We start from the raw sequence: 22923 nt of genomic DNA, 5'->3' as shown, positions 1-22923 counted from the left end.
ACAGAGAGAGAAAGAGAGAGTGAGAGAGGGAACACAAGCAGGGGGAATGGGAGAGGGAGAAGCAGGTTTTCTGCTGAAAAAGGGAGCCCGATATGGGGATTCCAGGAGCGAAAGGCAGCCGGTTAAGGACTCAGCCACCCAGGTGCCCTGGCTGTCGCAATTGTTAACAAAATCTTGATTTCTAGTGAATTGGCAATCTGTTGAGGTTCTTGTGTGTATTACACAGGTGTTTGTATAGTCGTTCAAGTATATTTATTTTGTTGTGTTCAGCAGTAATATTTAGGAATTACTCAAAAGAGAGAAGAGTATAAGGTCATGAAAGAAGTTTAGCTACATGGAATGAAAATAAATGTTTAAAAATACACCAGGCTGGATTATTTTCATGTGAAAAGGTACAGTATTTAGTGATTTCTTAGGCAGCAAGAAAAGCAAATAATTGAGTTGTGGAATTCTTTCTGTTCAGATCTTGGATAAAAACTGCAAAATAGTAATAGGTTTTAACCTATTATTGAGGGTCACTAAGAGAATTTTATACATGACTAACTGAATTTTTATTTACTGTTTTTCCTTTGATGTTAATGAACCTGCCATCTAATAAGGATAGGACCAAAAATTATTGGGTGGTCGTAACACTATGAAACACCTCTCCTCAAACCTTGGAGTCATCTATGAGTACACACAGCATAGAGTATTGGCTTTAGAGTCAAATTAAGGTCAAATCCAACTCTGCTTGTTGTACAGCCTTGAATAAGTTATCTGTCTTTTCTAAGTCCTTGGTTTCCACAGCTGTAAAATGGGTAAGATGGTTATTCCAGAAAGTTGCTGGGAGTTGAGAACTTCTTTAAAATACTTAGCATAGTACCCAACACTCAGAATGTGCTTGAGAGAAAACGCTTTTTCTTACCATCTTCTGTCCCATTCATCTGAGATGTTGGGGCACCTACCTTTTCTTACAAATACTGAAGCTTTTGAAAACCCAATAAAAACGAAATTCAAGAAGTAATGCTTTGATGCCAGCAGGCCAGGTCAGAGGACCCGTCGGCGGGGGTCTCGCAGGACCAGCCCAGAGGGTCCTTAGCTTCCTGCAGGATGGAAATCTCACATGAGCCCACGGAGGTGAAAAAGTTCATTGAAGATATAGAGAGAGCAGATACAGACAAATGCCCAGGAAACTCAGAAAGACAAGGAGCATGAGTCTTGTCTTAGTGTGGGGTCCGGGGGTTTTTATTGAGGATGATGATCTGGTGTTTGTGTCCTCTCAGGCATCCAGGAACTGGTTAGAACAAAGAGGAGGACCCAAGTGTTATTGCTTGGAGCCAGGGTGCTGGGGGGGGGGTCTTGGTGTCTAGATACCTAGTGCTGGTGGTCTGGAATACACATATGGTAGATCCCTCCAGTCATTCTCATCTGGTTCTTCCTTAGATGTTATCTGTTCTAGAGAAATCATGAACTCCTTGTCCCTTACAAGGAGGAAATACTCTATTTGCATTACAAGGCATGTGTAAAGTGGGGTGTGGGTGCAAGTCCTAGCAAGAATAGAAGCAGGAAAAGGAGCAAAAAGAAGATTTTTTATGGAGTTCTTCAGTTTCTCTGTCTCATTATCTCATTTCAGCAAAGTAAACATATACAGAAACATGAATTTAAGAATTCTTTCTCTAATGCCATTCCCCAGAATGACCACTATTGACGATTTCCAGACTTTTTCTGTACATAAACAATGCTTAAAATAACACGCAATTTCTTTTAGAAGAAGGATGTATGCTATATATCTTCTTTTGCAGTCTTTTTCATCATGGTCTCTTAGCAAACATGGTTTAACTATATCCATTGTGTGGGTGATAGTTTCTGTCTGGATTACTACAGTTGTCTTTCTAGCAGCCCAACTTCATTTTTTTTTTAAGTCCATGCTTAATTTCAAAACTAAGGCCACTGTCTTTGCACTTCCTTTGTCCCATTCTAGCTCTTCAAACCCAGTATCTTTCTGTTTTCTACATAATTTAGAATTGCACTTTTAAGTTCTTTCCCTATTTCATTTTTAGCCTTGCCCTGTCGGTTTATTTTTATTAGCCTGACTTTAGATACCTACATGATCAGGACATTGTCATAAGCTTCGTTTGACTTGATTACAAGGAAGCTCTGATTTAGAAAATTGAAGAAGAAATGGCAAGAGGGGGGTTTCCCCCCCATTCTTTGCTCTTTCTGGAGACTTGCTTTCAGACACTTCTAAGAGGGATGGGTATATCCTTTTGTCTGGGGTCTTACTCAGTCTTAACTCTGCCATTATGATTGAGGCAGCGGCAGTAGGGATTTTAACTTCCTCCTGTTCCACTTTGAGGTTGAGTAAGCATCATCCTTGAACACTCAGTCTTTGCCCTCATTACAGGATCATTGTTCTCACTGTGGCTAGCACCTCAACTCTTACCCCAGGAGTACTTTGCACCCCTAACTAAAATTAACTTCTTTGACTCCATAAAGACTTTCTTGGCTGGAGTAATAGCACTTGACCAGAGAGGTTTTTCTCTGTGTGTGAAGTATAAATGTGTACTAAAGTTGCATGGGGAACACAAAACTAGCTAACACCACAGCTCTCTCTCTCTCTTTTTTTTTAACCTCAGTACATTCGAAAGCATACATACACTTAACAATTCATGCCACTCACGTCAGCTCTCCCAGATCCACATCCACTCACTATAGAAGAGGAGAGGTAAGCTAGTTTACTATGAATGTTAATTTGGCTGGGTTAGGGATCAGCGAACTCTTTCTGTAAAAGAACAGGTAGGTAAATATTTTCAGCTTTGTGGGCCATGTGGTCTTAGTTGAAATTACTCACCTCTGCCATTGTAGTTTGAAAGTAGCCTTAGATAATACAAATGGGCGTGATTGTGCCCCAGTGCAAGTTTATTTACAAAAAGACAAGCATTGACTGGGCTATAATTTGCTGATCCCTGCTCTAAAGGATAGAATTCTAATGTTAATTTGTTAGATATATCTCATTTCCTCAATGAACCTTACAAATAAGGGGATTTAAAAAAAGAAGCCCTAACTTTGCATTTCATTTCTGCACTATTTCCCAAGCCTCTATAGTTTTATAGTCTATCAATAAGTGATGAAGAGAAGACAATCTTCATTTATAAGAGGGAAACCTTGGAAGCCCAAACTGATTCTTTAATGTGTTTGTGGCCACCTGCTGGTTCCTTGAGGTTGTTGCAACTTTCCAGATTGCTATGGAATTTCAAGTACTACAGCAGTGGATCTCTACCCTGGCTGTACATTGAATCAACAGAGGAACTTAAAAAAAACAGCAGCAACAAAAACTCAGGCTCAGGGCGCCTGGGTGGCTCAGTCGGTTAAGCGTCTGCCTTCGGCTCAGGTCATGATCCCAGGGTCCTGGGATCGAGCCCCACATCGGGCTCCTGGCTCAGCAAGGAGCCTGCTTCTCCCTCTCCCTCTGCCTCTCTCCCTGATCATGCTCTCTCTCTCTCTCTCTGTATCTCTGTGTTTCAAATGAATAAATAAAATCTTCAAAAACAAAACAAAACAAAAACAAAAACTCAGGCTCCACCTCCTGAGAGTCTAATTGTTTTGGGGTGAGTCTTAACTTAGGTACTTTTATAAGGCCCTTCTGCTACCAAAGGTGATTCTAATGTGCAGCCAGCTTTAAGAACCGCTGCGCTGGTTCGACTGGCTGCCTCACAGTAACATTTAAAAAGCAAAATTGAATTTAATGGCAGCAGATGGTATTTGTTTATATCTGAGTTGTGGGGTAAAGCTATTCATCCTGGTTTCACGTTGTTCCCTGCATGTACTCTCCAATACTAAACAGTCGGCCAGAGCTTAATCTGTATAGACATATGGGTCACATAGATAATTCTTATAATTAATTATTAATTACATTAAAGAAGAATTTACTTTGGGACTGACAAAGTCATAAAAAGATAAAACAGAATTGCTGAAATTCAGCCTTGTGTAAAGAAGGAAAACCAGCAAACAACTACATTTATATAGTATACCAGTTTTGAGTTCTACTACTAAAGAAGGTTTTTATGTGGTAATTACATGATATAATTACAGAAAGTCATTAGACAGATCTGTTTTTCTGCATGTGAATAGTGCATTTGATTGATTTGGATAGTCAAGTTAAATCATCTACTGCAACTTCTCTTTTAGGGTTATTTTCATAGACTTGCTCTCCTAACTTTTAGGTTTTCCTTTTGAAAAGATTGTCTTTTTAATATCTGGAACTTCTGTTATTAGATTCCGTTTACATTTTTTGATACAGATTTTGATCTAATTAAAAGGTAAATTATAACACTCATTTTTTACCACAGAAGCCAGGATGGTCACTTTACTTTTAGAAATAGATATACTGGAGCATTATTATGTTTGTAGTATAGTAAAGAGTATCATTGGAGTATCCAATGATTTTTAATTTTTTAAAAAGCCACTGTGAATTAAATCAGAATAGTACATTGTAGTTTATAGAATTTTAATGTTACATGTGTAACTTGTATATAGAACCAGGCCATTACAAGATTATTGTATGGAACAAAAGACTTTCAGAACTGAAGTGATTTAGTAGTTTCATGGTGACTCTTAAAACTAAAGTAAACATATCCAAAAATGTATTCTAAATCTCTGTTCCATCTGATAGCTAAAGCTTTTGACATTTTCTGGGCACAGTGTTTTCACTCTTGCTTCTGAGATTTTATTTACATTGCTTACCACAGCCGCTAAACCTTAGTCCCTTTTCCAGCATCTTCTCCTTTAGAAAATTTTTCCTTGGTTAATTAGTCATCAGCCACATCTTGCCATTCCACAATACAACTTATATAATATGTGCATGTGCTTTATTGTTTACATTAGTTACTATATTATTGTATTAGTTTCCCGAGGTTGTCCTATAACAAATTACCAAAACTGGGTGGCTTTAGACAGTAGAAGTTTATTCTCTCATTGTTCTGGGATCCAGAAATATGAAATCAAGGTACCTACTTGCAGGCCCATATTCCTGCTAAGGGCTGTGGGAAGAAATCTTCCCTTGCCTTTTCCAGCTTCCGGTGGTTGCTTGGTGGTCCTTGGCTTGTAGACTCATTATTCCCATCTCTGTTTTAGTCTTTGCATGTAGTTCTCTCTGTGTGTGTCTCTTTCTTCATGTGCTTTCCTATAAGGACACCAGCCATTGGGCTTGGGCCCATACTACTCCAGTATGACCTCATCTTAGCTAATTATATCTGCAAAACCCTATATTCGAATAAGATCACATTCTGCAGTTCTGGGAGGACAGGAATATTTGGGGGACATTATCCAACCTCGTGAAATTATGCTAAGAATATGTAATGTTTCTCACCCTTGTTTCTGTTCTGTTTCTCCACTAGATTGTAAAGACTTCCTAATAAAATAAGAAATGAAGGTTTGCAAAGAGCATTTTCAAATAGCTATATCTTTTGTGCTATTATACATTAAAACTTTGTTACTTTCTCAATATGTTATAACATTAAAATGATGTCTAGTACCTTTTCCATCTATTGGGGTAAAAAGAAATGTTATAATTTTGAATTTTTGCTATCTTTTAAGAATATTTTCTCTTTTTTTTAAGGATTGCAGCATTCAAGAAAAAATAGATTTAGAAATTCGAATGCGAGAAGGAATATGGAAGCTCCTTTCTCTGAGCACTCAGAAAGACCAGATCTTGCGTGCAGTTAAGAATCTCATGGTATGCAATGCTCGAATAATGGCTTACACATCGGAGCTACAAAAATTAGAAGAACAGGTTGCAAATCAAACTGGAAGATGGTTAGTAGCATAGTTTTCTTATGGCTTTTAATGCACTCAAGTATTTGAATAAGAACACAATATAATTTAATTTTAATGTCAATTATCAAGTCACAAAAGCTTTTAAAAGATAAATATACCAAAGTAGTCTCTGATATTATAAACATTTTGGCAGTAGAACTCAGAGTAAACTTAATATTATTAGCAGTTTTCACTAGGCAGTTTTGTTGTGTTCCAGATTATAAAATGGTTAAGAAGCAAGAACTGAGGGAATATTTTAAAAAGGACCCAAGACTAGGGCCCCTGGGTGGCTTAGTCAGTTAAGCCTCTGACTCGATTTCAGTTCAGGTTAGGATCTCAAGGTTGTGAGCGTGAGCATCGCCTCAGGCTCCACACTCAGTGGGAGTCTGCTTGAGATTCTCTCCCTCTTGGTCTGCTCCTCTCCCCACAAGCTCACTCTTTCTCTCTCAAATGATAAATAAATAAATCTTCAAAAAAAAAAAAAAAAGGACGAAGACTGATAGTTGAGTACATAGAAATGTGAATTTGAAAAATTGCTTAAAAATGCTAATAAAGAGGTGCTAGCTGAGAGTAATGGGAACTTAAGTGTAGAAATTGAAATGCACACTCCTTTCATATGGTGAACATAAGTCCTAGAGAGGCAAGCAACTTACTCAAGGACATGTCACTGGCTAGTGACAGATGCTAACGAGAGGTTGCTTAGGATTTGCTGAGTACCTTCTGGTCCTTGTTCTCTCGGTTACTCTGTGCTGCCATTTTGGATCAGGGCTAGGATTTATTTGTAAATAAAATTTACATCCTATCCCATTTACAATGCCAAGTCTTTTTTTTTTATTTCAACTTTTTATTATCAAAGTTTTCAAACATGCACAAAAGAAGAGACTGTTGAGTAACACCCATATATCCATCCTTAGGTTAAATAATTTTTCAATATTTTGCTGTACTGATTCATCTATCCCCTTTTTTCTTTCTTAAAATTTTTTTGACTTTTATTATTTTTTATTTTTTTAATTTTTTTTGATGTAGTGTTCCATGATTCATTGTTTGCATATAACACCCAGTGCTCCATAATGCCAAGTCTTCTTGAACCTAAGAATTGACTCAACTATGTTGGTCTCTTTTCTAATATAAATGGTCTTACATCACCCATTGTTGATCAGTCTTAAAGCTCTAGCACTAGTGAAGAATTTCTTTTTATATCTTAGGGGCCATTGTGCCGTTCACAGTACACCTCTACTAAATAGATACATAAGATAAAAACACAGGTTACAGAATAAGATTTTTGTAAAAATAAAATGTTGATGAGATTGTGATATAATAAAGACTTGTGTACAAAGTAATATTTATTCGCTGTACTGCTTTTGGATAGCTATTTAATCTCTTTGTGCCTCAGTTCCTTCATTATAGTTGGCAAGATAATATTTACATTTTTAAAACTAAGATTATATTAAAAACCTAATCTAATACTTTTTACATAATTGTTATTCAACAAATGTCAAATAATTTTCATTATTATTTATCCCTGACATTATAAAATGAAATTACTCTTGTGTCATAATTTAGGAAAATATTTTTTCAAACGGACATACCTTGGTTTAAGTCAGTGCCTCTCAAACTGGGTCACATATATCACTGAGAGTATGTGATTATGTGTCAAGAGATAAAAAAGCCATGATAAATATGGCATATCTTCTTTATAACCATGAATTTTTAGGGTAAAACATGAGAAATTTGGAATTGTGGTATAATTTGAATTATTCTATGCACAGAGATATATGTTCTCCCCTCCCCATCCTTTTTAAGGACATTTTGTCAGGAAGGGGCTGTTTCAGTGGAAGAGTTTGAGAAGCACTGGTTTAAGTACAGGGTGGGACTAAACCCTTGCTATTACATCGTCTCTCGCAGTTACATGAAATACTCCTCTGGGAATCCTATCTGTTCTCCACATTTATGTTCTTTATATATTTTTAGTGAATTGTGAATTGACTGTTTTCCTAATTTGGTAGTATGACTTTTCTAAAGTTACTGATTTATAAAAATGTTAAATAAACTTAATCCTTATTGGATTGATAGAAAAAAGATAGGAAAAAATATTTGGGACTCTCAACTGGAAATGTATATGATTTTCAGTTTCTTTAGGGATTATCTTCATTAGATGAAACTAGCTTTGCGCTAACATGTATTTGTTCATAATTCCTATAAAAAATTGTCTCCCTTAATTATAAAATTATTTCTTTAAAGAAATCTGAATATTCCCTATGAATTCTTTTGTTTACAATTGCATTTTGTCATGTGCAGATATGATCTGCACTGATCAAATGTAACTGGAAATTGTAATTTTTTTTAAAGATTTTATTTATTTATTTGACAGAGAGAGACACAGCGAGAGAGGGAACACAAGCAGGGGGAGTGGCAGGCAGAGAGAGAAGCAGCATTTCAAGAAAGAAAAATAGCAAAATAAAAGCTAAGGGTGAAAGATGACCATGGGTTATTTAAGAGCAGTGACGAGCTGTGTTTTGCTGAGGCTCAAGTTGAAGCCAAAAGTTGAAAAGCAAGGGGGAAGCAAGATTCAGGGAAGTTTAGAAGGCTAGCTGGCAAGTGAACAGTTGTTAACTGACAGATTTCCAGGTGCCAGATACTATGTTAAGGTGTGCACAAATATCACGTTATAAACTGAGAGAAGTATAAACCTCTATTAAAGACTCGGCAAATGGGACTTTGCAATATTAGATAACTGTTTCAAAGGACACACAGTGACTACGTGGCTAGGATGTGAACCCAGATGACCCAAAGGCCTGAGGACTCCTCACCCTGGAGGAAGTTAATGGGGGTTAACGGACAGCCCTAGGTGCCAGATAATTGTGCTAAGGTGTTCGCAAATGTCACATTATAAACTGAGAGCAATAAACCTCTTCTTAAACTTCCCAGCATTCTTTTTGTCACCTTCATGCGTATTCTTAAGTTCTAATTTTTGTTGTCCTCTACGCTTGCCGTGTTAAATGTCAAGTATTATTCCCTACTTTGTTCAGTTTTTTAGTCAACTTTTTATTATGAAATTTCATATGTAAAAAAATAGTAAGAATAGTATGATAAAAATTGTAAGAATAATATATTCTCTACCTAGATGGGCCAGTTAATAGTTTATAGGTTCATCTACTCTCCCTTCTGTCTTTGTATTGTATGTACACACATACACATGCACACATATACGTTTTTCTTTTTTTGTATTGATCCATTTGAAAATAATTTGCAGACAACATGGCATGTACATCTCAATGGTTCTAAAAACAAACATTCTGCTACACAGCCAAAATATGATTATCATATGTAAAATATTAACAATAATTCCATAGTAATCATCTAATATTCAGTCTGAATTCACTTTCAGCTAGTTGTTAAAAGAAAATCCTTTATAGTTGTTTTTCCCAAACCAGAACTCAATCAAAGTTCATGTAGTACAATATCCTTTAAAAATATCCTGCATTTTCTATTTCTTTAATTAGCTCTTTATAGTATCATTGAAACTTTTCTCCTATTTTCTGTTTTTGCTGTATCTGGAATTTGGGTTTAAAGGCTTATTCATAAGACTCAGGTTAAATATTTTTTTGGCTAGAATCTTTTGAAGGGATGTTGGGTAGGGTCTGTGCTGTTGATGTGAATGTGATGGGATTTACCACTCTGTGTGCTGCAGTTCAATCCCTTGGTTTGGATGGCAGTTGCTTGATTTCTCCTTTGTAATATAATGGTTTTTCCTTTGCAATTCCTAAGTAATCTTTGGGACATTATATTGGGACTAGGAGAATATTCTGTTATCTAACTAGCTTTCACTTAGTGGTTATATACATTTATGATCCTCACCTACATTATTATAATGGGGTTTGCAAATAGTGATTATCTAACCCTATTATTTTTTCTACACTTTGTAGTTAATCTTCTGTAAGGAAGGGCATTGCTGTCCTTTCTCTCTCCATAGATTCATGGATTGTTATTTATTCAGTGTGTTATCATTTATAGTCATTAGTCTTTTGACAGATAAATTGTCTCAAATTTGTTTGATGGAAGTTCCTTCAGACTGACATCTTTATTCTTTTGACTTGCCTTTATTAGTCCTTAAGAACTTTCTTACTTTCTAGCACAAAAGGATGACCCAGGCTTGCCTTGTATTTTCTGTGCCTCACACCTAGAATCAGCCATTTGTCTAATGAGTCCTGGTTCCCTTCACTGGCAAATGGTATTTTGAAATCAAGATCTGGGCACTGGGTGTGCCCATTGTTACTGGGGATCACTGATTTTAAACCTTTTTAGTAGACATAGCTATGGGAGAGATTTTTTTAAAAATTGTGAGTTTAAATTGATATTTGTAGGTTTTTGTTTTCTTGAATTATTTTATATTTATCTTTTTACTTATTCTGAAAATCTTAAGTCCTAGTAATAGTAATCTTTTTCCTTATTTGTTTAATAATATGATTATGTAAAGTAGTTTCATAATTTTAGTATCAGTATGATTACTGACAGTAATCATAGGCATAGACAAGTTCAGGATTTCTTTGCAGTTCTTTTCCAACATACAGAAATTATGAAATTTTCCAACATACAAAAAGGTTAAAAGAATTATACAATGAAGACTCATATACCCACCACCTGGATTCTACAATTAATATTTTAACTATATTTGCTTTATTCTAAATTCATCCTTCTGTTCATCCATCAATTCATCTTACTTTTTGTGATGTAATTCAAAGAAAGTTCAGTGTGTGTGTGTGTGTGTGTGTGTGTGTGTGTGTGTGTGTGTCTATGTACATGCAAACATGTATACATTCCTGTGGATAGACAGAAGACCATGATTAAAAGTTACTTAAAAATTATCTTTTTCTTTCTGAATGGTTATGTTATCAGTTTCATAGACAGAGTCATCTATTGTTTCAATTTGAATTTGCCTTTTTTTTTTACCCTTGGAATAAATGATACTTCTTGGATACATCCTGTTTCTTTTTCTCCAACTCTCAATTAGTAGTACCTACCTCTGCCCCCCACTCTAAGAGGCAAGCATTGTTAACTGATTTTTTTTTCCACCATAGGTTTTGTGGGTTCTAGAGCTTAATATAAACGGAATTGTCTAGTATGTACTCTGTTTTTTCCTTCAGCATAATACTTTTAAGGTTCATTATGTAACTAGTGATTTGCTCCTCTTTATTGATAAGTAGTATTCCATTGTATGACTATACCATGGTGCCACTCCTTTGTAGTGTTGACTCTTCTCTAATTTCTTCTTACTTTTGGTTGCTTGTCAGTCCTTTCAGTTCGTTGTTTTTTAAGTAGTTTTTCTGGATTTTATGTTGTTTTCTGTGGGAAACAGAAGAGGGAGAAGTAGAGTTTTTCTAATATGAGGTATTTGGACATTACCAAAGAGGAATTCATTTTATATCTTGATCAAACAGATTTTTTTAAATTCTACTTTAAGGAATATTTTGTAATTTTCTTTCTGACTTAATATAGTCAATCTTCATAACTTTCATGGGCTTTTAAAGTTACATTTCTTTTTACTATGATACAAAGTTTAGTTCAAAAGATCTGTGTTATTGATTGTTTTTAAAGTCTTCTCTAGGGGCACCTGGGTGGTTCAGTTGGTTAAGCATCTGCCTTCGGCTCAGGTCATGATACCAAGATCCTGGGATCGAGTCCCACATAGGGCTCCCTGATCTCAGGGAGCCTGCTTCTCTCTCTCTCCCTCTGCCTCTCCCCCAGCTGTGTGTTCTCTCTAACTCTCTCAAAAAATAAAATCTTAAAAAAAATAAAGTCTTCTATAGTCTTATTTTTTGACCACTTGAACTGTCTTGGACTGAAAGATAGGTTGAGATTTTTGTTATTAAGGTTTTTCTGTCTTACCCCTTTTATATTTGATATTTTCTGTTTTATGAATCATTTGGTATCTTTGCACTTGTTACATACATATTGTCAATTGCAGCCTTTAGTATTATAAAGTGTCCTTTTGTTGCTGTTGTCTCACAATGCTTTTTTAGACTTGAATTCTGGGGTTGCCTGTTAACAAGAAGATCATAACCACAGGCATTCTTAGTGTTTGCATTTGTTTGGTTTATCTTTGCCCATCTCTTTATTTTAGCCTTTATGAATCACTTTGTTGGAGGTGTGTTTCCTGTGTTCATCCCAGAGTTGGGTTTTACATTATGAGCATATCTGAAAATCCTTTAACTAGGGGGTTTAAGCCTATTTACATTTATATTACTGATATACTTGATTTTAACTTTGTCATATTCTTTTATGTTATGTTAACTTATGTGTATTATAATTATGGTTTGTCTTTTAGTATTTGGTTTGTTCTGCTCTTTTTAATTTTTTTTTAATTTAAGAAGAGTTTTATTGGTTATAGTAGTTACTGGAACTTTATATTTAAAAAAATCTATATAATGACTTAAGCTCTTTTTTTCCCCCCTGACTTAGGCTTTTACTATTTTGTTTTTTACTTTAAAAGATGTCATTTTGTTATCACTTATCATCTGTGGGTAGATCAATGAACTTATTTTGCCATTTATTTCCTTCTCTATCTTTCTATTTTATTTTGGTTTATTATTATTATTTTCTAGGCTGTCTTCTCCTTTGGTTGAGTAGATACTATTCACATGCTAATCCTGTACTTGTCTCTTACCTTTTTTTTAGTCTTTGATCTACTATTAAATATGTATAACGTTCACTACCTGTCCTTTTGTACTTTCCAAAATCATCTCTTATTTGGAGAAAGGTTATGATCTAGTAGATTTCTCAATGTGAGTATAGCTTTCTTCACATTCTTTTGTGTTTAAAGTGCTTTTCTTTAGTGTTTGAACTTAAAAGCACAGCTTGGCTGTATACAAAATACTTGGCCAATGCTTCTTTCCTGGAGTTTCTTAAAAACCACGCTCCTCTGTTTTATCAGGAAATCTAATGTCTAATTTTCTTTCCTTTGTAAATGACTTGGTCTTTTTGTCTAAAGACTGAAAATACTTTTCACTATCTTAAAGTCTGATAATTTTATTGGGGTATGTTTAAAGGCTGAGCATTTTGGCTCGCTTAGGACTCTTTCAGTATGTAGCTTCAGTTCTTTTATTTTCAGACAGTTTTCCTGGAGTTAAAGCCTCTAGAATAAAGCATTAATTGTCTCATTATTTTGTTTTTATTATTTAAAGACTCCAATTACACATAAGTTAGATCTTCTTTGCCTGTCTTCTATGTCTATCACTTTCTCTTTGATGTTTTTAAAAATCTTTATCTCATTTTTGTCTTTTGGCTCTTTTCATTCTCATCCACTATGTCCCTTAATGTACTTTCAGTTTTATGGCTTCATCCTTGGGCACTTGGTATTTTACTCTTCATTTCAGAAATGATTTTATTTCCCTTTTTCCAATTTCTTTCCTGTTCTTATTCTCATTTTTTTTGCATATTTACCTATTGTTTATCCTTTATTAGTCTGAGATATAAAGATTTCAAATTCCTCACTTCCTCATATTTGTAATAGCTTATTTATTGCACTTAATTCATTTTGGAATATCGTGTTTTTGTTACTTTATACGTTTTGAGGAGTGGTTGATGGAGTATTTTTATCAGCTGAAGCATTTTAACTCTTCCTACCTTCGTTTTATAGTAGCTTTCTATGGATGTTTGGGTCCTTTTTTTTTTTTTTTTTTTTGGTCCCTAGTTAAATATGCAGGATGTAGAGTTTTCCTGGGCCAAGTGATGATTTATGGGTAGAGGGACTTACTTGTTTTTTGTTTGCTTGTTTGTTTATTTTTTTGGTCCAAGTGTGTTTTCGATTATTGGAACTGTGAAGAGCAGTTTCTTTAATAAATGATGCCTTTGGGATGTTGGTTAGTTGGTTTCCTGATTTTTTTTTATGGTATTTTGTTTTTTAAGGCTTTTAACTTCAATTGCTTTCTTCTTCTTTTTTTTTTTTTTCATGGCTAAACCTTTAAAGGATACCTGTTTCACTGTGTGTCTTTCTTCTCCATAAGACTAACTTCTGAACCAGAATTCTTTTGGAGTCCCTTTCAACTCTCTAGGAACCAGTGCTATGGTATCCATCAGGTCTTATATCCATTGTCTTTTCTTCTAGGAGAGATCATAAGTTGATATTGTGTTTTGCAATGGGTACCTGACCTCCAGGAGCTGGCTTTGACGGTTGCAGTTGTCAATTTTCCCACTTACATGTAAATTGTAGTTTGTTTAGTCTCTGTTTTCTAGTTATGCTGTAAAGTATGGGCTATAGGTGATTTTATTTGCTTTCCTTGTTGATCTGAAAGCTTTTGTAAGATACCTGAAGAAATTCAGGTTTAGCTACCATTATCTTACAGGAACTGGGAAGTCTTCTCTGATCACTTTTTTTTTTTTTTTAAGATTTTATTTGTCAGAGAGAGAGCACAAGCAGAGGGGGCAGCAGGCAGAGCAGGCAGAGGGAGAATCAGGCTCCCCACTGAGCAAGGAGCCCGATGTGGGACTTGATCCCAGGACCCCAGGATCATGACCGGAGCCAAAGGCAGACGATTAACCGATTGAGCCACCCAGGTGTCCCCATACTCTGCTCACTTTAACAAATGTTTTAGTGCCTTTTCCACATAAGCTCCAAGTTAAATACTGAGGCCCAAAATATAAATAAAGAGTCATCCTTTTATTTGTGTAACATATCTAAAATGACATAGAATACATTTAAAATATTATTTCATTCAGTACCTATGAGGTAAGTAGATATTTCTCCTATTTTACAGATGATGATGCTGAGGCTAAGAGGTTAACAGCAACTCTTTAGCATAACTAGTTATTGATGGTAAGAATCAGACCTAAGATTCAGACTGAATCTACTAAATACTCCCTCCTCCATCAAAATGGCCACATATATCTCACTTCATTCAGTATTCACTAAACATTTATTGTCTTAGAAGGTACTAAGCTGTATACCAGGTACTGGTGATTCAGCAGTGAACAAAATAGATGAAAGAAATCCTTACAGACCTTACATTCTAGCAATAATATTCTCTTCTATCCCAGCCTGCGAATATATCTCTTGTCTTAACTTCTGAAATACTTTATTTGGTTTTGTAAAAATAACATTAGCCAAACTCATTTGTAGTGCCTAATTATGTATATCATTCAATGTAATTGTGATTTTAATAATGCCACACTAACCAGTTTCTTATAATCCAGTTGCCTAATATATTGCTTAAATACTAATAAACTGAAAAAAGAAAAAGTATAGATGGCAAGTGAAAATTGTGTACTCCTGGTAATTCTACAATAAAACATGGTATATTAAAAACATCGCTGACTTTATTTTTTAAACTTTATATTATTTGGTGTCGATTGAGTTTGTTAGGTCAAGGTTTGAAATATAAACCTCATCTTCCCAATTTAAGATATAGAAAGTTATTAATTTTATACCACATAATTTAAGATGTTTTAAATTCCACATTAAGCACTTCTGAATGTCATAGTTTTCACATATTTGCATAAGAGGTGAAGGATTTTATAACCTGCTTCCAAAAAATAGAATCCCAGTTAGAATTCTCTTAGTACTTCATTAAGAAAATATAAAATACTTTCATAGTTGTTTAATTTATAATTATACCTTGTTAATTTTGGCAAATAAATGCTTTTTTAAATTCCCATATTGAATAATATAAAATAGGATAATCTGTACTTAGTCAATTTTAATACAGACTTTTGAGCAACAAAGTGGTTGATTGGCACCCTCTGTTGGTCATTTTATTTACCTACAGGCAGAAATTAAGTAAAAAAGCAAAATTAAAAGTTTGTCTTTAATATTTTTATCATTATCTTTTAAATTAGCATTTACAAGTCTCACCAAAATAATACTCTAAACTGGCTTTATAAGAATAAGGTACACTACTATTTAGCTGTGCCTCTGTTTGGATAATTTTGTGGTTATTTGCTTTTTCCTCAGGCTGGCTCTCTAATTGTAGCGTTTAGAATTGGCATTAACATTGCAGATTTTCAAACAAGTATTTATTTAACTGTAGCAAACTATTAGCTACAGTAGCACATTATTAAACAGAGAATGTTTAACAATTTTATTGTCAATTTGGATTAATTAGAAAAACATCACATTTTAGCACCCTAAATAACAGTTTGAGGAGTTATTTGAATTGAAAATAATTCAGGCTTCAGCAAAATGAGGCTGAATTAGTTCAGTGTATCTCTCATTTAAAAAAAAACAGATTTAATTATTCTGTAAGATTATATGATTAAATGGATTTATATTATAGTTTGATAATATTTATGTATAATAAGTTTGTTGGCTGGCCTGGAAATGCCTATGCAAGTATATTATAATACAGAGAAGAAAGCTGTATGTACTCTGCCATGTGGTTAAATCATTTGGGGGGAATTTTTTTTGTGTGTGTGTGCTAAATTTTCAGCAAGTTTGCTTTTGGTGGTTCTTATATTTCAGAATTTCACTTACCTGCAAAAGCGTCACGTTTAATCCAATTTAGTAATACCTAATGGATCTCAACTTTAGCATAATCTATGACCTATTCCATAATACTCAAGTTACTCACCATATTAGAGCTTTCTTGCATTTCTTCACTGAAATAAGTATTTTAGGAATTTATATTATGCATTGCTCATATAGAAGGTGTTTTTAGAAATATTACTTACAAGTGCCAGCCAACTGTATATATATTGTATTTCTTATACCAATTTGAGGAAATTGAGATTTGTGTTTGATTTCTAGTGTGCCTTAGAGTAGGCTAGTCAATTGAAGTTTTCACTCTGAGATGAACTAATAAGCAAGCTAATGTTCTCCAACATGACAAACTAAACTTGAGTATAAAATTTTGAACTTGACTCTTAAAATTTATGATTCAATGAAACATTATTTTTAAGTAATCAATGAATACTTTTTTTACTTAGTGAATTCCCTGTTTTAACTTAAATACTAATGTGACCACAAAGAAATTAGATAGGATCTTGAGAAATTTATGGTTTTAAGTCTACTACATTACTTTAGTTATACCTCACATGTAGTTCTATAAATACTATATACATGTCTTATGTAAGTTTATCAACTTAAGTATATCAGTATATTATTTCAGCTCATATGGACTATATTTCCCTAAAGTGCTTATGTGCTTAATCCGGTAAGAGTAAGAGAAGTAGACTGATATATTGTCTTCAAATCTTGATGTATAATAAAGAATATCTATGCAATCTTTTTAACATGCCTACTGAAACGCAATGAGATGGTGTCATACTCTTCTGAAAATTAGTTACACTTCAGAATCCCACCCAATCTTTCTCCAAAAGCTCTGTTAGAATCAAACATTGCTAAAATGTCTATGCTGCCCAGAGCAGTCCATACTTTCAATGCCATCCCGATCAAAATACCAACAGCATTTTTCAAAGTGCTGGAACAAACAATCCTAAAATTTGTATGGAATCAGAAAAGACCCCGAATTGCCAAGGAAATGTTGAAAAAGAAAAACAAAGCTGGGGGCATCATGTTGCCAGATTTCAAGCTATATTACAAAACAGTGATCACCTGGACAACGTGGTACTAGCATAAAAACAGACATATAGACCAATGGAACAGAATAGAGAGCCCAGAAATGGACCCTCAACTCTATGGTCAAATAATCTTCGACAAAGCAGGAAAAAATATGCAATGGAAAAAAGACAGTCTCTTCAATAAATGGTGCTGGGAAAATTGGACAGCTATTTACAGAAGAATGAAACTTGACCATTCTCTTACACCATAACGAAGATAAACTCAAAATGGATGAAAGACCTCAATGTGAGACAAGAATCCATCAAAATCCTGGAGGAGAACAGAGGCAGTAACCTTTTCGACATCAGTCACAGCAACTTCTTTCAAAACACGTCTCCAAAGGCAAGGGAAACAAAAGTAAAAATGAACTTTGGGACTTCATCAAGATAAAAAGCTTCTGCACAGCAAAGGAAACAGTCAACAAAACAAAGAGGCAACCCACAGAATGGGAGAAGATATTTGCAAATGACATCACAGACAAAGCGCTGATTTCCAAGATCTATAAAGGACTTCTCAAACTCAACACCCAAAAAACAAGTCAAAAAATGGGCAGAAGACGTGAACAGATACTTCTCTGAAGAAGACATACAAATGGCTAACAGACACATGAAAAAATGTTCATCATCATTAGCCATCAGGGAAATTCAAATCAAAACCACATTGAGATACCACCTTACACCAGTTAGAATGGCAAAAATTGACAAGGCAAGAAGCAACAAATGTTGGAGAGGTTGTGGGGAATGAGGAACCCTCTTACATTGTTGGTGAGAATGCAAGTTGGTACAGCCACTTTGGAAAATGGTATGGAGGTCCCTCAAAAAATTAAAAATAGAGCTACCCTATGACCCAGCAATTGCACTCCTGGGTATTTACCCCAAAGATACAGATGTAGTGAAAAGAAGGGCCATATGCACCCCAATGTTCATAGCAGCTCAATGTCCACAATAGCCAGACTGTGGAAAGAGCCGAGATGTCCTTCAACAGATGAATGGATAAAGAAGATGTGGTCCATATATACAATGGAATATTACTCAGCCATCAGAAAGGATGAATACCCACCATTTGCATCGACATGGGTGGAACTGGAGGGGATTATGCTAAGTGAAATAAGTCAAGCAGAGAAAGTCAATTATCATATGGTTTCACTTATTTGTGGAACATAAAGAATAGCATGGAGGACATTAGGAGAAGGAAGGGGAAAATGAAGGGGGGGAATCGGAGGGAGAGATGAACCATGAGAGACTATGGACTCTGAGAAACAAACAGGATTTTAGAGGGGAGGGGGGTGGGGGGATGGGTTAGCCCGGTGATGGGTATTAAGGAGGGCACGTTCTGCATGGAGCACTGGGTGTTATACGCAAACAATGAATCATGGAATACTACATCAAAAACTTACATCAAAAACTAATGATGTACTGTATGGTGACTAACATAATAAAAAAAAGAATCAAACAGTGTTTTCAGATGAAAAGTTTTAATCTTATAACCGTATTTGAAGTACCTAATTAAATTAGCCAGTAGTTAATTAGCTAGCCAAATTAAGTCGAGACCCACCCTCACCCCCAAAAAAGTGCAAAGCAGAATACTCTGGGAAATAGTGCTCCAGAAATGCAATGCTAATTTCTAAATGTGGGATATTAGGAAATAAGATATTGGAAAAGTATTCAAGGGTGGGATTGATTTGATTTACCAGGAGATAACTATTTTGAATTTTTTTTATGGTAATAGTATATTCTAAAGTCAGATCTGGGAGTGTCTTATATACCAAGAATTTTACTTGAGACTTTTTCTATTGTCATGACAATGTTTTACTCCATATTTTATTCTCTGCAGAGCCACTCCCTTCCTTTAGTGCCTGAGTTAATTTATTGTTTTAGTATATAGTTTTTTTGAATGTCAAAGAAATGATATATATTGCTGCATATAAATATATAGCAGAGAATAAATTTTTTGATATTTGTAAGATTTTTATAAGGATAAAGTACTACTGAGCAGCAAATTCATGGTTGGGAAGCTCTTTAGCTTTTTCAGGCAACTATAATCTGGTAAGCTAGAAATGTAATTTACGAAAGGTGATCCAAGGTATTACACTTCCTAGGACCTGGACAAATATTGCACATCTTGCTTATAAATAAGTGTGCACAGAAGGCTTTCATTGTAGGGTAAGCCAGTATATAATCTTCAGGGAATGTAAAGCTTATATGAAAAATGAAAGAGAATGTCTCTATATATTTCTCTTAAAAGGCAGCTAGCTGTTGACTAAACATGGTGAAGTTTGAGTGAAGCAGTTTATGTTAACTGGAAGTCATTATTATGCGTGGATATGTGTCTGTTTTTAATATTTAGGCATTTGTGAAAGATTGTTAAAATATTCCTTATTAGAAAAGATCTTTTTTTTATTAGGTTTTTTCCTTTTGACAGTGATGTGAATTTTGACAGTAAAGAACGGACAGCATGTAAAGGAAAGATTGCCATATCAGGTATGATTGTTTTTATATTGCTGAATAAATTCTATTAAGTACCTTCTTAGAATTCGTGGGCTTTTAACTCCCTGCATCCATTCTTTTTCTTCATTTTATTTTGCATACCTCTATCTATAGTTGTTCCAAAACACTGTTTTCATCACTCTGCTGTACATTTATGTAAGATTTTACAGTTTGAGAAAGCTGTTTCATATGTATTATATATATTATGCAGTTTTCTCTTCAGTGCAGTTTTGTGAAGTAGGTAGGATAATTCTCTTTTTCTAGACTCAGACTTCCTGTAAGTGGTTGGGCTGGGCTACAAACTCAAATATTTGACTCCATTCCTTTTCTGCTCAGAAGTTTCAGTAGCATTTCTAGTGTTTGTCCAGGCTAGAAGTTCCATGAGGGTTGGAAGTATGTTTTGTTCATCACTGTATACCCTGAAGCCAAAACAGTGCTTACACATAGTAATTGCTCATTGGATATTGATTGGATGGATGACTGCTTCTTGTTTTCCATAGGATAAAAACCAAACTTTCCCCCTCAAGAGTTTTCCATTCTGACACAACTATTTTTCTAGCCATATCTTCTACTCCTGTACATAAACTGTCTGCTTAGCCAGACATTTCTCTCCCTTTTCTGTCAATACACTGCCTACTTCTGACACCAAATTAGCTCTTGAAATAACTATATTATCTTCAGGACCTGTTTGCTCATCTATAAAGCCTTCCCTCTTATCATTCCAGCTGGAAATGATGTTTTCTTTCTTTAAATTCCTAATCCAGATGGGAGACCCTTTACCACTAGATGGCACTTATGCTGTGCTGTCTCAGTTTCTCCAAAGTGTTAAGGAAACCAGACAGTGGCTTGGAGATGCCACAGATTGAAGTGAACACAGGCTGACTCGTGTACACTAGCCAGATAATGTACCTTTTACAAATATTATCTCATCGGTACATTTTGGGAACAACCGACCTCCATCAGCCCTAAAGTCATAACTAGCTTGTTTCATTGGCCGGAGGCCTTGTTCTCTTAGCTCCAGGGTACATGCAGCTGCATTTCAGCTCTCTTACCCAAGAAACTGTTTTTAGAAATGTCTTTATGGATAAACAAAATTCTCATGCAGGAAGGATAGATCTGAATTTTATAGGATGTAATTGTCCTAAATCATAAGAATTGCCCTCAGCAAAAAATTCTTCAGGAAAGTAACTGAACTATATAAAATCTGTTGCTTGTTTTATAGTTATTTATATTCATGTCTTCATATTTCCAATTATAAGACTGGAATAAAACTTGTTTTATTCCTCCTTATATGTTTGTGATGCCAAACACAGTACTTTTATGTAGTAGCTGTGCACTATGTTCGATACATTTCAATGTGAATAAATAAAATATTTGAGATCTTTAAGGGAGATTTTCTAAAAATACTTAAACATAATCCTCATTTCTTGCTTCTGATTTAGTGCCACTAAGTACACGAGTAAGATATGTTAAATTGCTGTTGAAGACTAAAATGACATGATAGAGTTAACATCTATCGACATAATAGTTTATTTGCTACAGCAATTCATGATATTAACATTTACTGCACATTTAGAAGAGTACTTAAGTAAAAGCATTTAAAGTAAGAGAAAAAAACTATTTTCCTGACCACAAATACTCAAGTGTAGAAATTAAACTTATTTCTGCATGTGCTCCTTCTTTCCAAGAGATAATTTTAAGTTAAGGAACTGGAAGCCTCAGAAAATGGAATACATATGTAATTTCTCTTCATCTTTGCTTCACCTTAATTATATCTTGTCTGTTTATTTGTAAGAAATAAAAACAAAGAAAATTAAAAACTAATTCACCTTTATAAATACATTTTCTTTTGACATTGGGATGACTTTTGATCAAAGTGAGTATTTGCAACAAAGGTTCCTAATGTTCTGAGATTACATTGATTACCAGGCAATACCTGGGTTTTCCATTTCCAGCTTCACCACTCATGGCCAGATCCTTATAAAAATAAAAAGATAAGTCAGATATATCCTGATCGTTCTTACTAAATATCAAATAATTGCATTGTGGCAATTGTCTCTGCTTATTCATTGACTACTAATTCAATATCTAAAGCCAAATCAATTCATAAAGTGCCTCAGTTTTTACTTCTGAAAATGATAGACTTTTAGGAGTTGACAGCATCAAGTTAGCCATTGTATCATGTATGTCTCTTTCAGTTTATCATAAAAGTGTCAATGAAGACATAAAAAGAGACAAAGGTAAGAGCACTGTCAGCTAAAACTGAGCCAACCATTTGCAAGAATCTGGAAGGAATTTCTATTTGAAGCTGAATTAAAAATCATAGTTGGTAGGTTACACATCTTTTGTCATCTGAACAGTACCTGACCACCTGGAAAATAGATAAGAAATGTGTGCCTTCTCTTGAGAATTTGACGTAGCTAGGCATGGGAAAAGGCAAGACTGACCCATAGGCTAATGGTATATAGCAGAGGAACTCAGGGTTCATGTTCCTCCCAAGATAGTGTAAATAGTTAATACCACCCTAATAGGACAAGAACAGCTGTGAACAAGAACAGTTGTGAAATGAAATGAGTCAGCAACTGTGGCCAAGCAAGAAGCAGGCTCTTTGACAGGGTATCAGCCAAGTCATAATTATAAAACAATAAAGGCAATCCCATTAAAATCAAGGACAAAGTAAAAATGTCTATTATTATCAATATAATTTTGACACAATTTAAGAAATTGTAGCTAAAATAGCAAGAATGAAAGATGAAACTGCTGAAAAGAAATAGAGAAACTGAATACTATTTTAAAATAATAGATTGCAGACCTAGAAAATCTAAGGAAATTTACTGAAACACTATTTGAACTAATAAAGAAATCAGTAGAAGTGGCTAGATTCAAGGTAAATATACAAAAAGTGGTAAGCTGTTCTCAAAACCAATAATATCTACTTAGAAAATATGGCAAAAAGATCTTTTACAATAAAGACAACAAAAAACAAAAATATTAAATAGCCCAAGAATAACCTTAATAAAAACGTAAGGGTAACTGTATAGTGCTACTGAATATATATGGACAGAGTATTATAAAGTTACCAGTTCTCAAATT

General features: G+C 34.6%; 1 protein-coding gene and 1 long non-coding RNA gene across 6 annotated transcripts in view; one reads left to right on the top strand and one right to left on the bottom strand.

Annotated features, from left to right (window-relative positions):
• Positions 1-22923, top strand: part of RTKN2 (rhotekin 2) — an 83786-nt gene that overhangs the window by 1391 nt on the left and 59472 nt on the right. For 2 of the 5 annotated variants that reach the window (XM_027597086.2, XM_027597084.2), the window contains exons 2-3: positions 5597-5793; positions 19766-19824. In XM_027597086.2, coding sequence (XP_027452887.1) covers positions 5597-5793; positions 19766-19824 — 256 coding nt within the window. Of the gene's footprint in view, positions 1-5596; positions 5794-19747; positions 19825-22923 lie in introns of those variants that run through there. The other 3 variants (XM_027597085.2, XM_027597083.2, XM_027597087.2) reach the window with 2 other exon arrangements.
• The window catches only part of LOC113923874, a 47815-nt gene continuing 35878 nt past the window's right edge, over positions 10987-22923 (bottom strand). The window contains exons 5-6 of the long non-coding RNA XR_003520443.2: positions 21660-21807; positions 10987-11136 (exon numbers count right to left, since the gene is read on the bottom strand). This is a non-coding gene — a long non-coding RNA (uncharacterized LOC113923874). The remainder of the gene's footprint in view (positions 11137-21659; positions 21808-22923) is intronic.

Source organism: Zalophus californianus, chromosome 15, assembly GCF_009762305.2.
Source record: "Zalophus californianus isolate mZalCal1 chromosome 15, mZalCal1.pri.v2, whole genome shotgun sequence".
Lineage (NCBI taxonomy): Eukaryota > Metazoa > Chordata > Mammalia > Carnivora > Otariidae > Zalophus > Zalophus californianus.
Note: the sequence above shows the minus strand (reverse complement) of the source record. Positions and strands in the feature narration are given on the sequence as shown.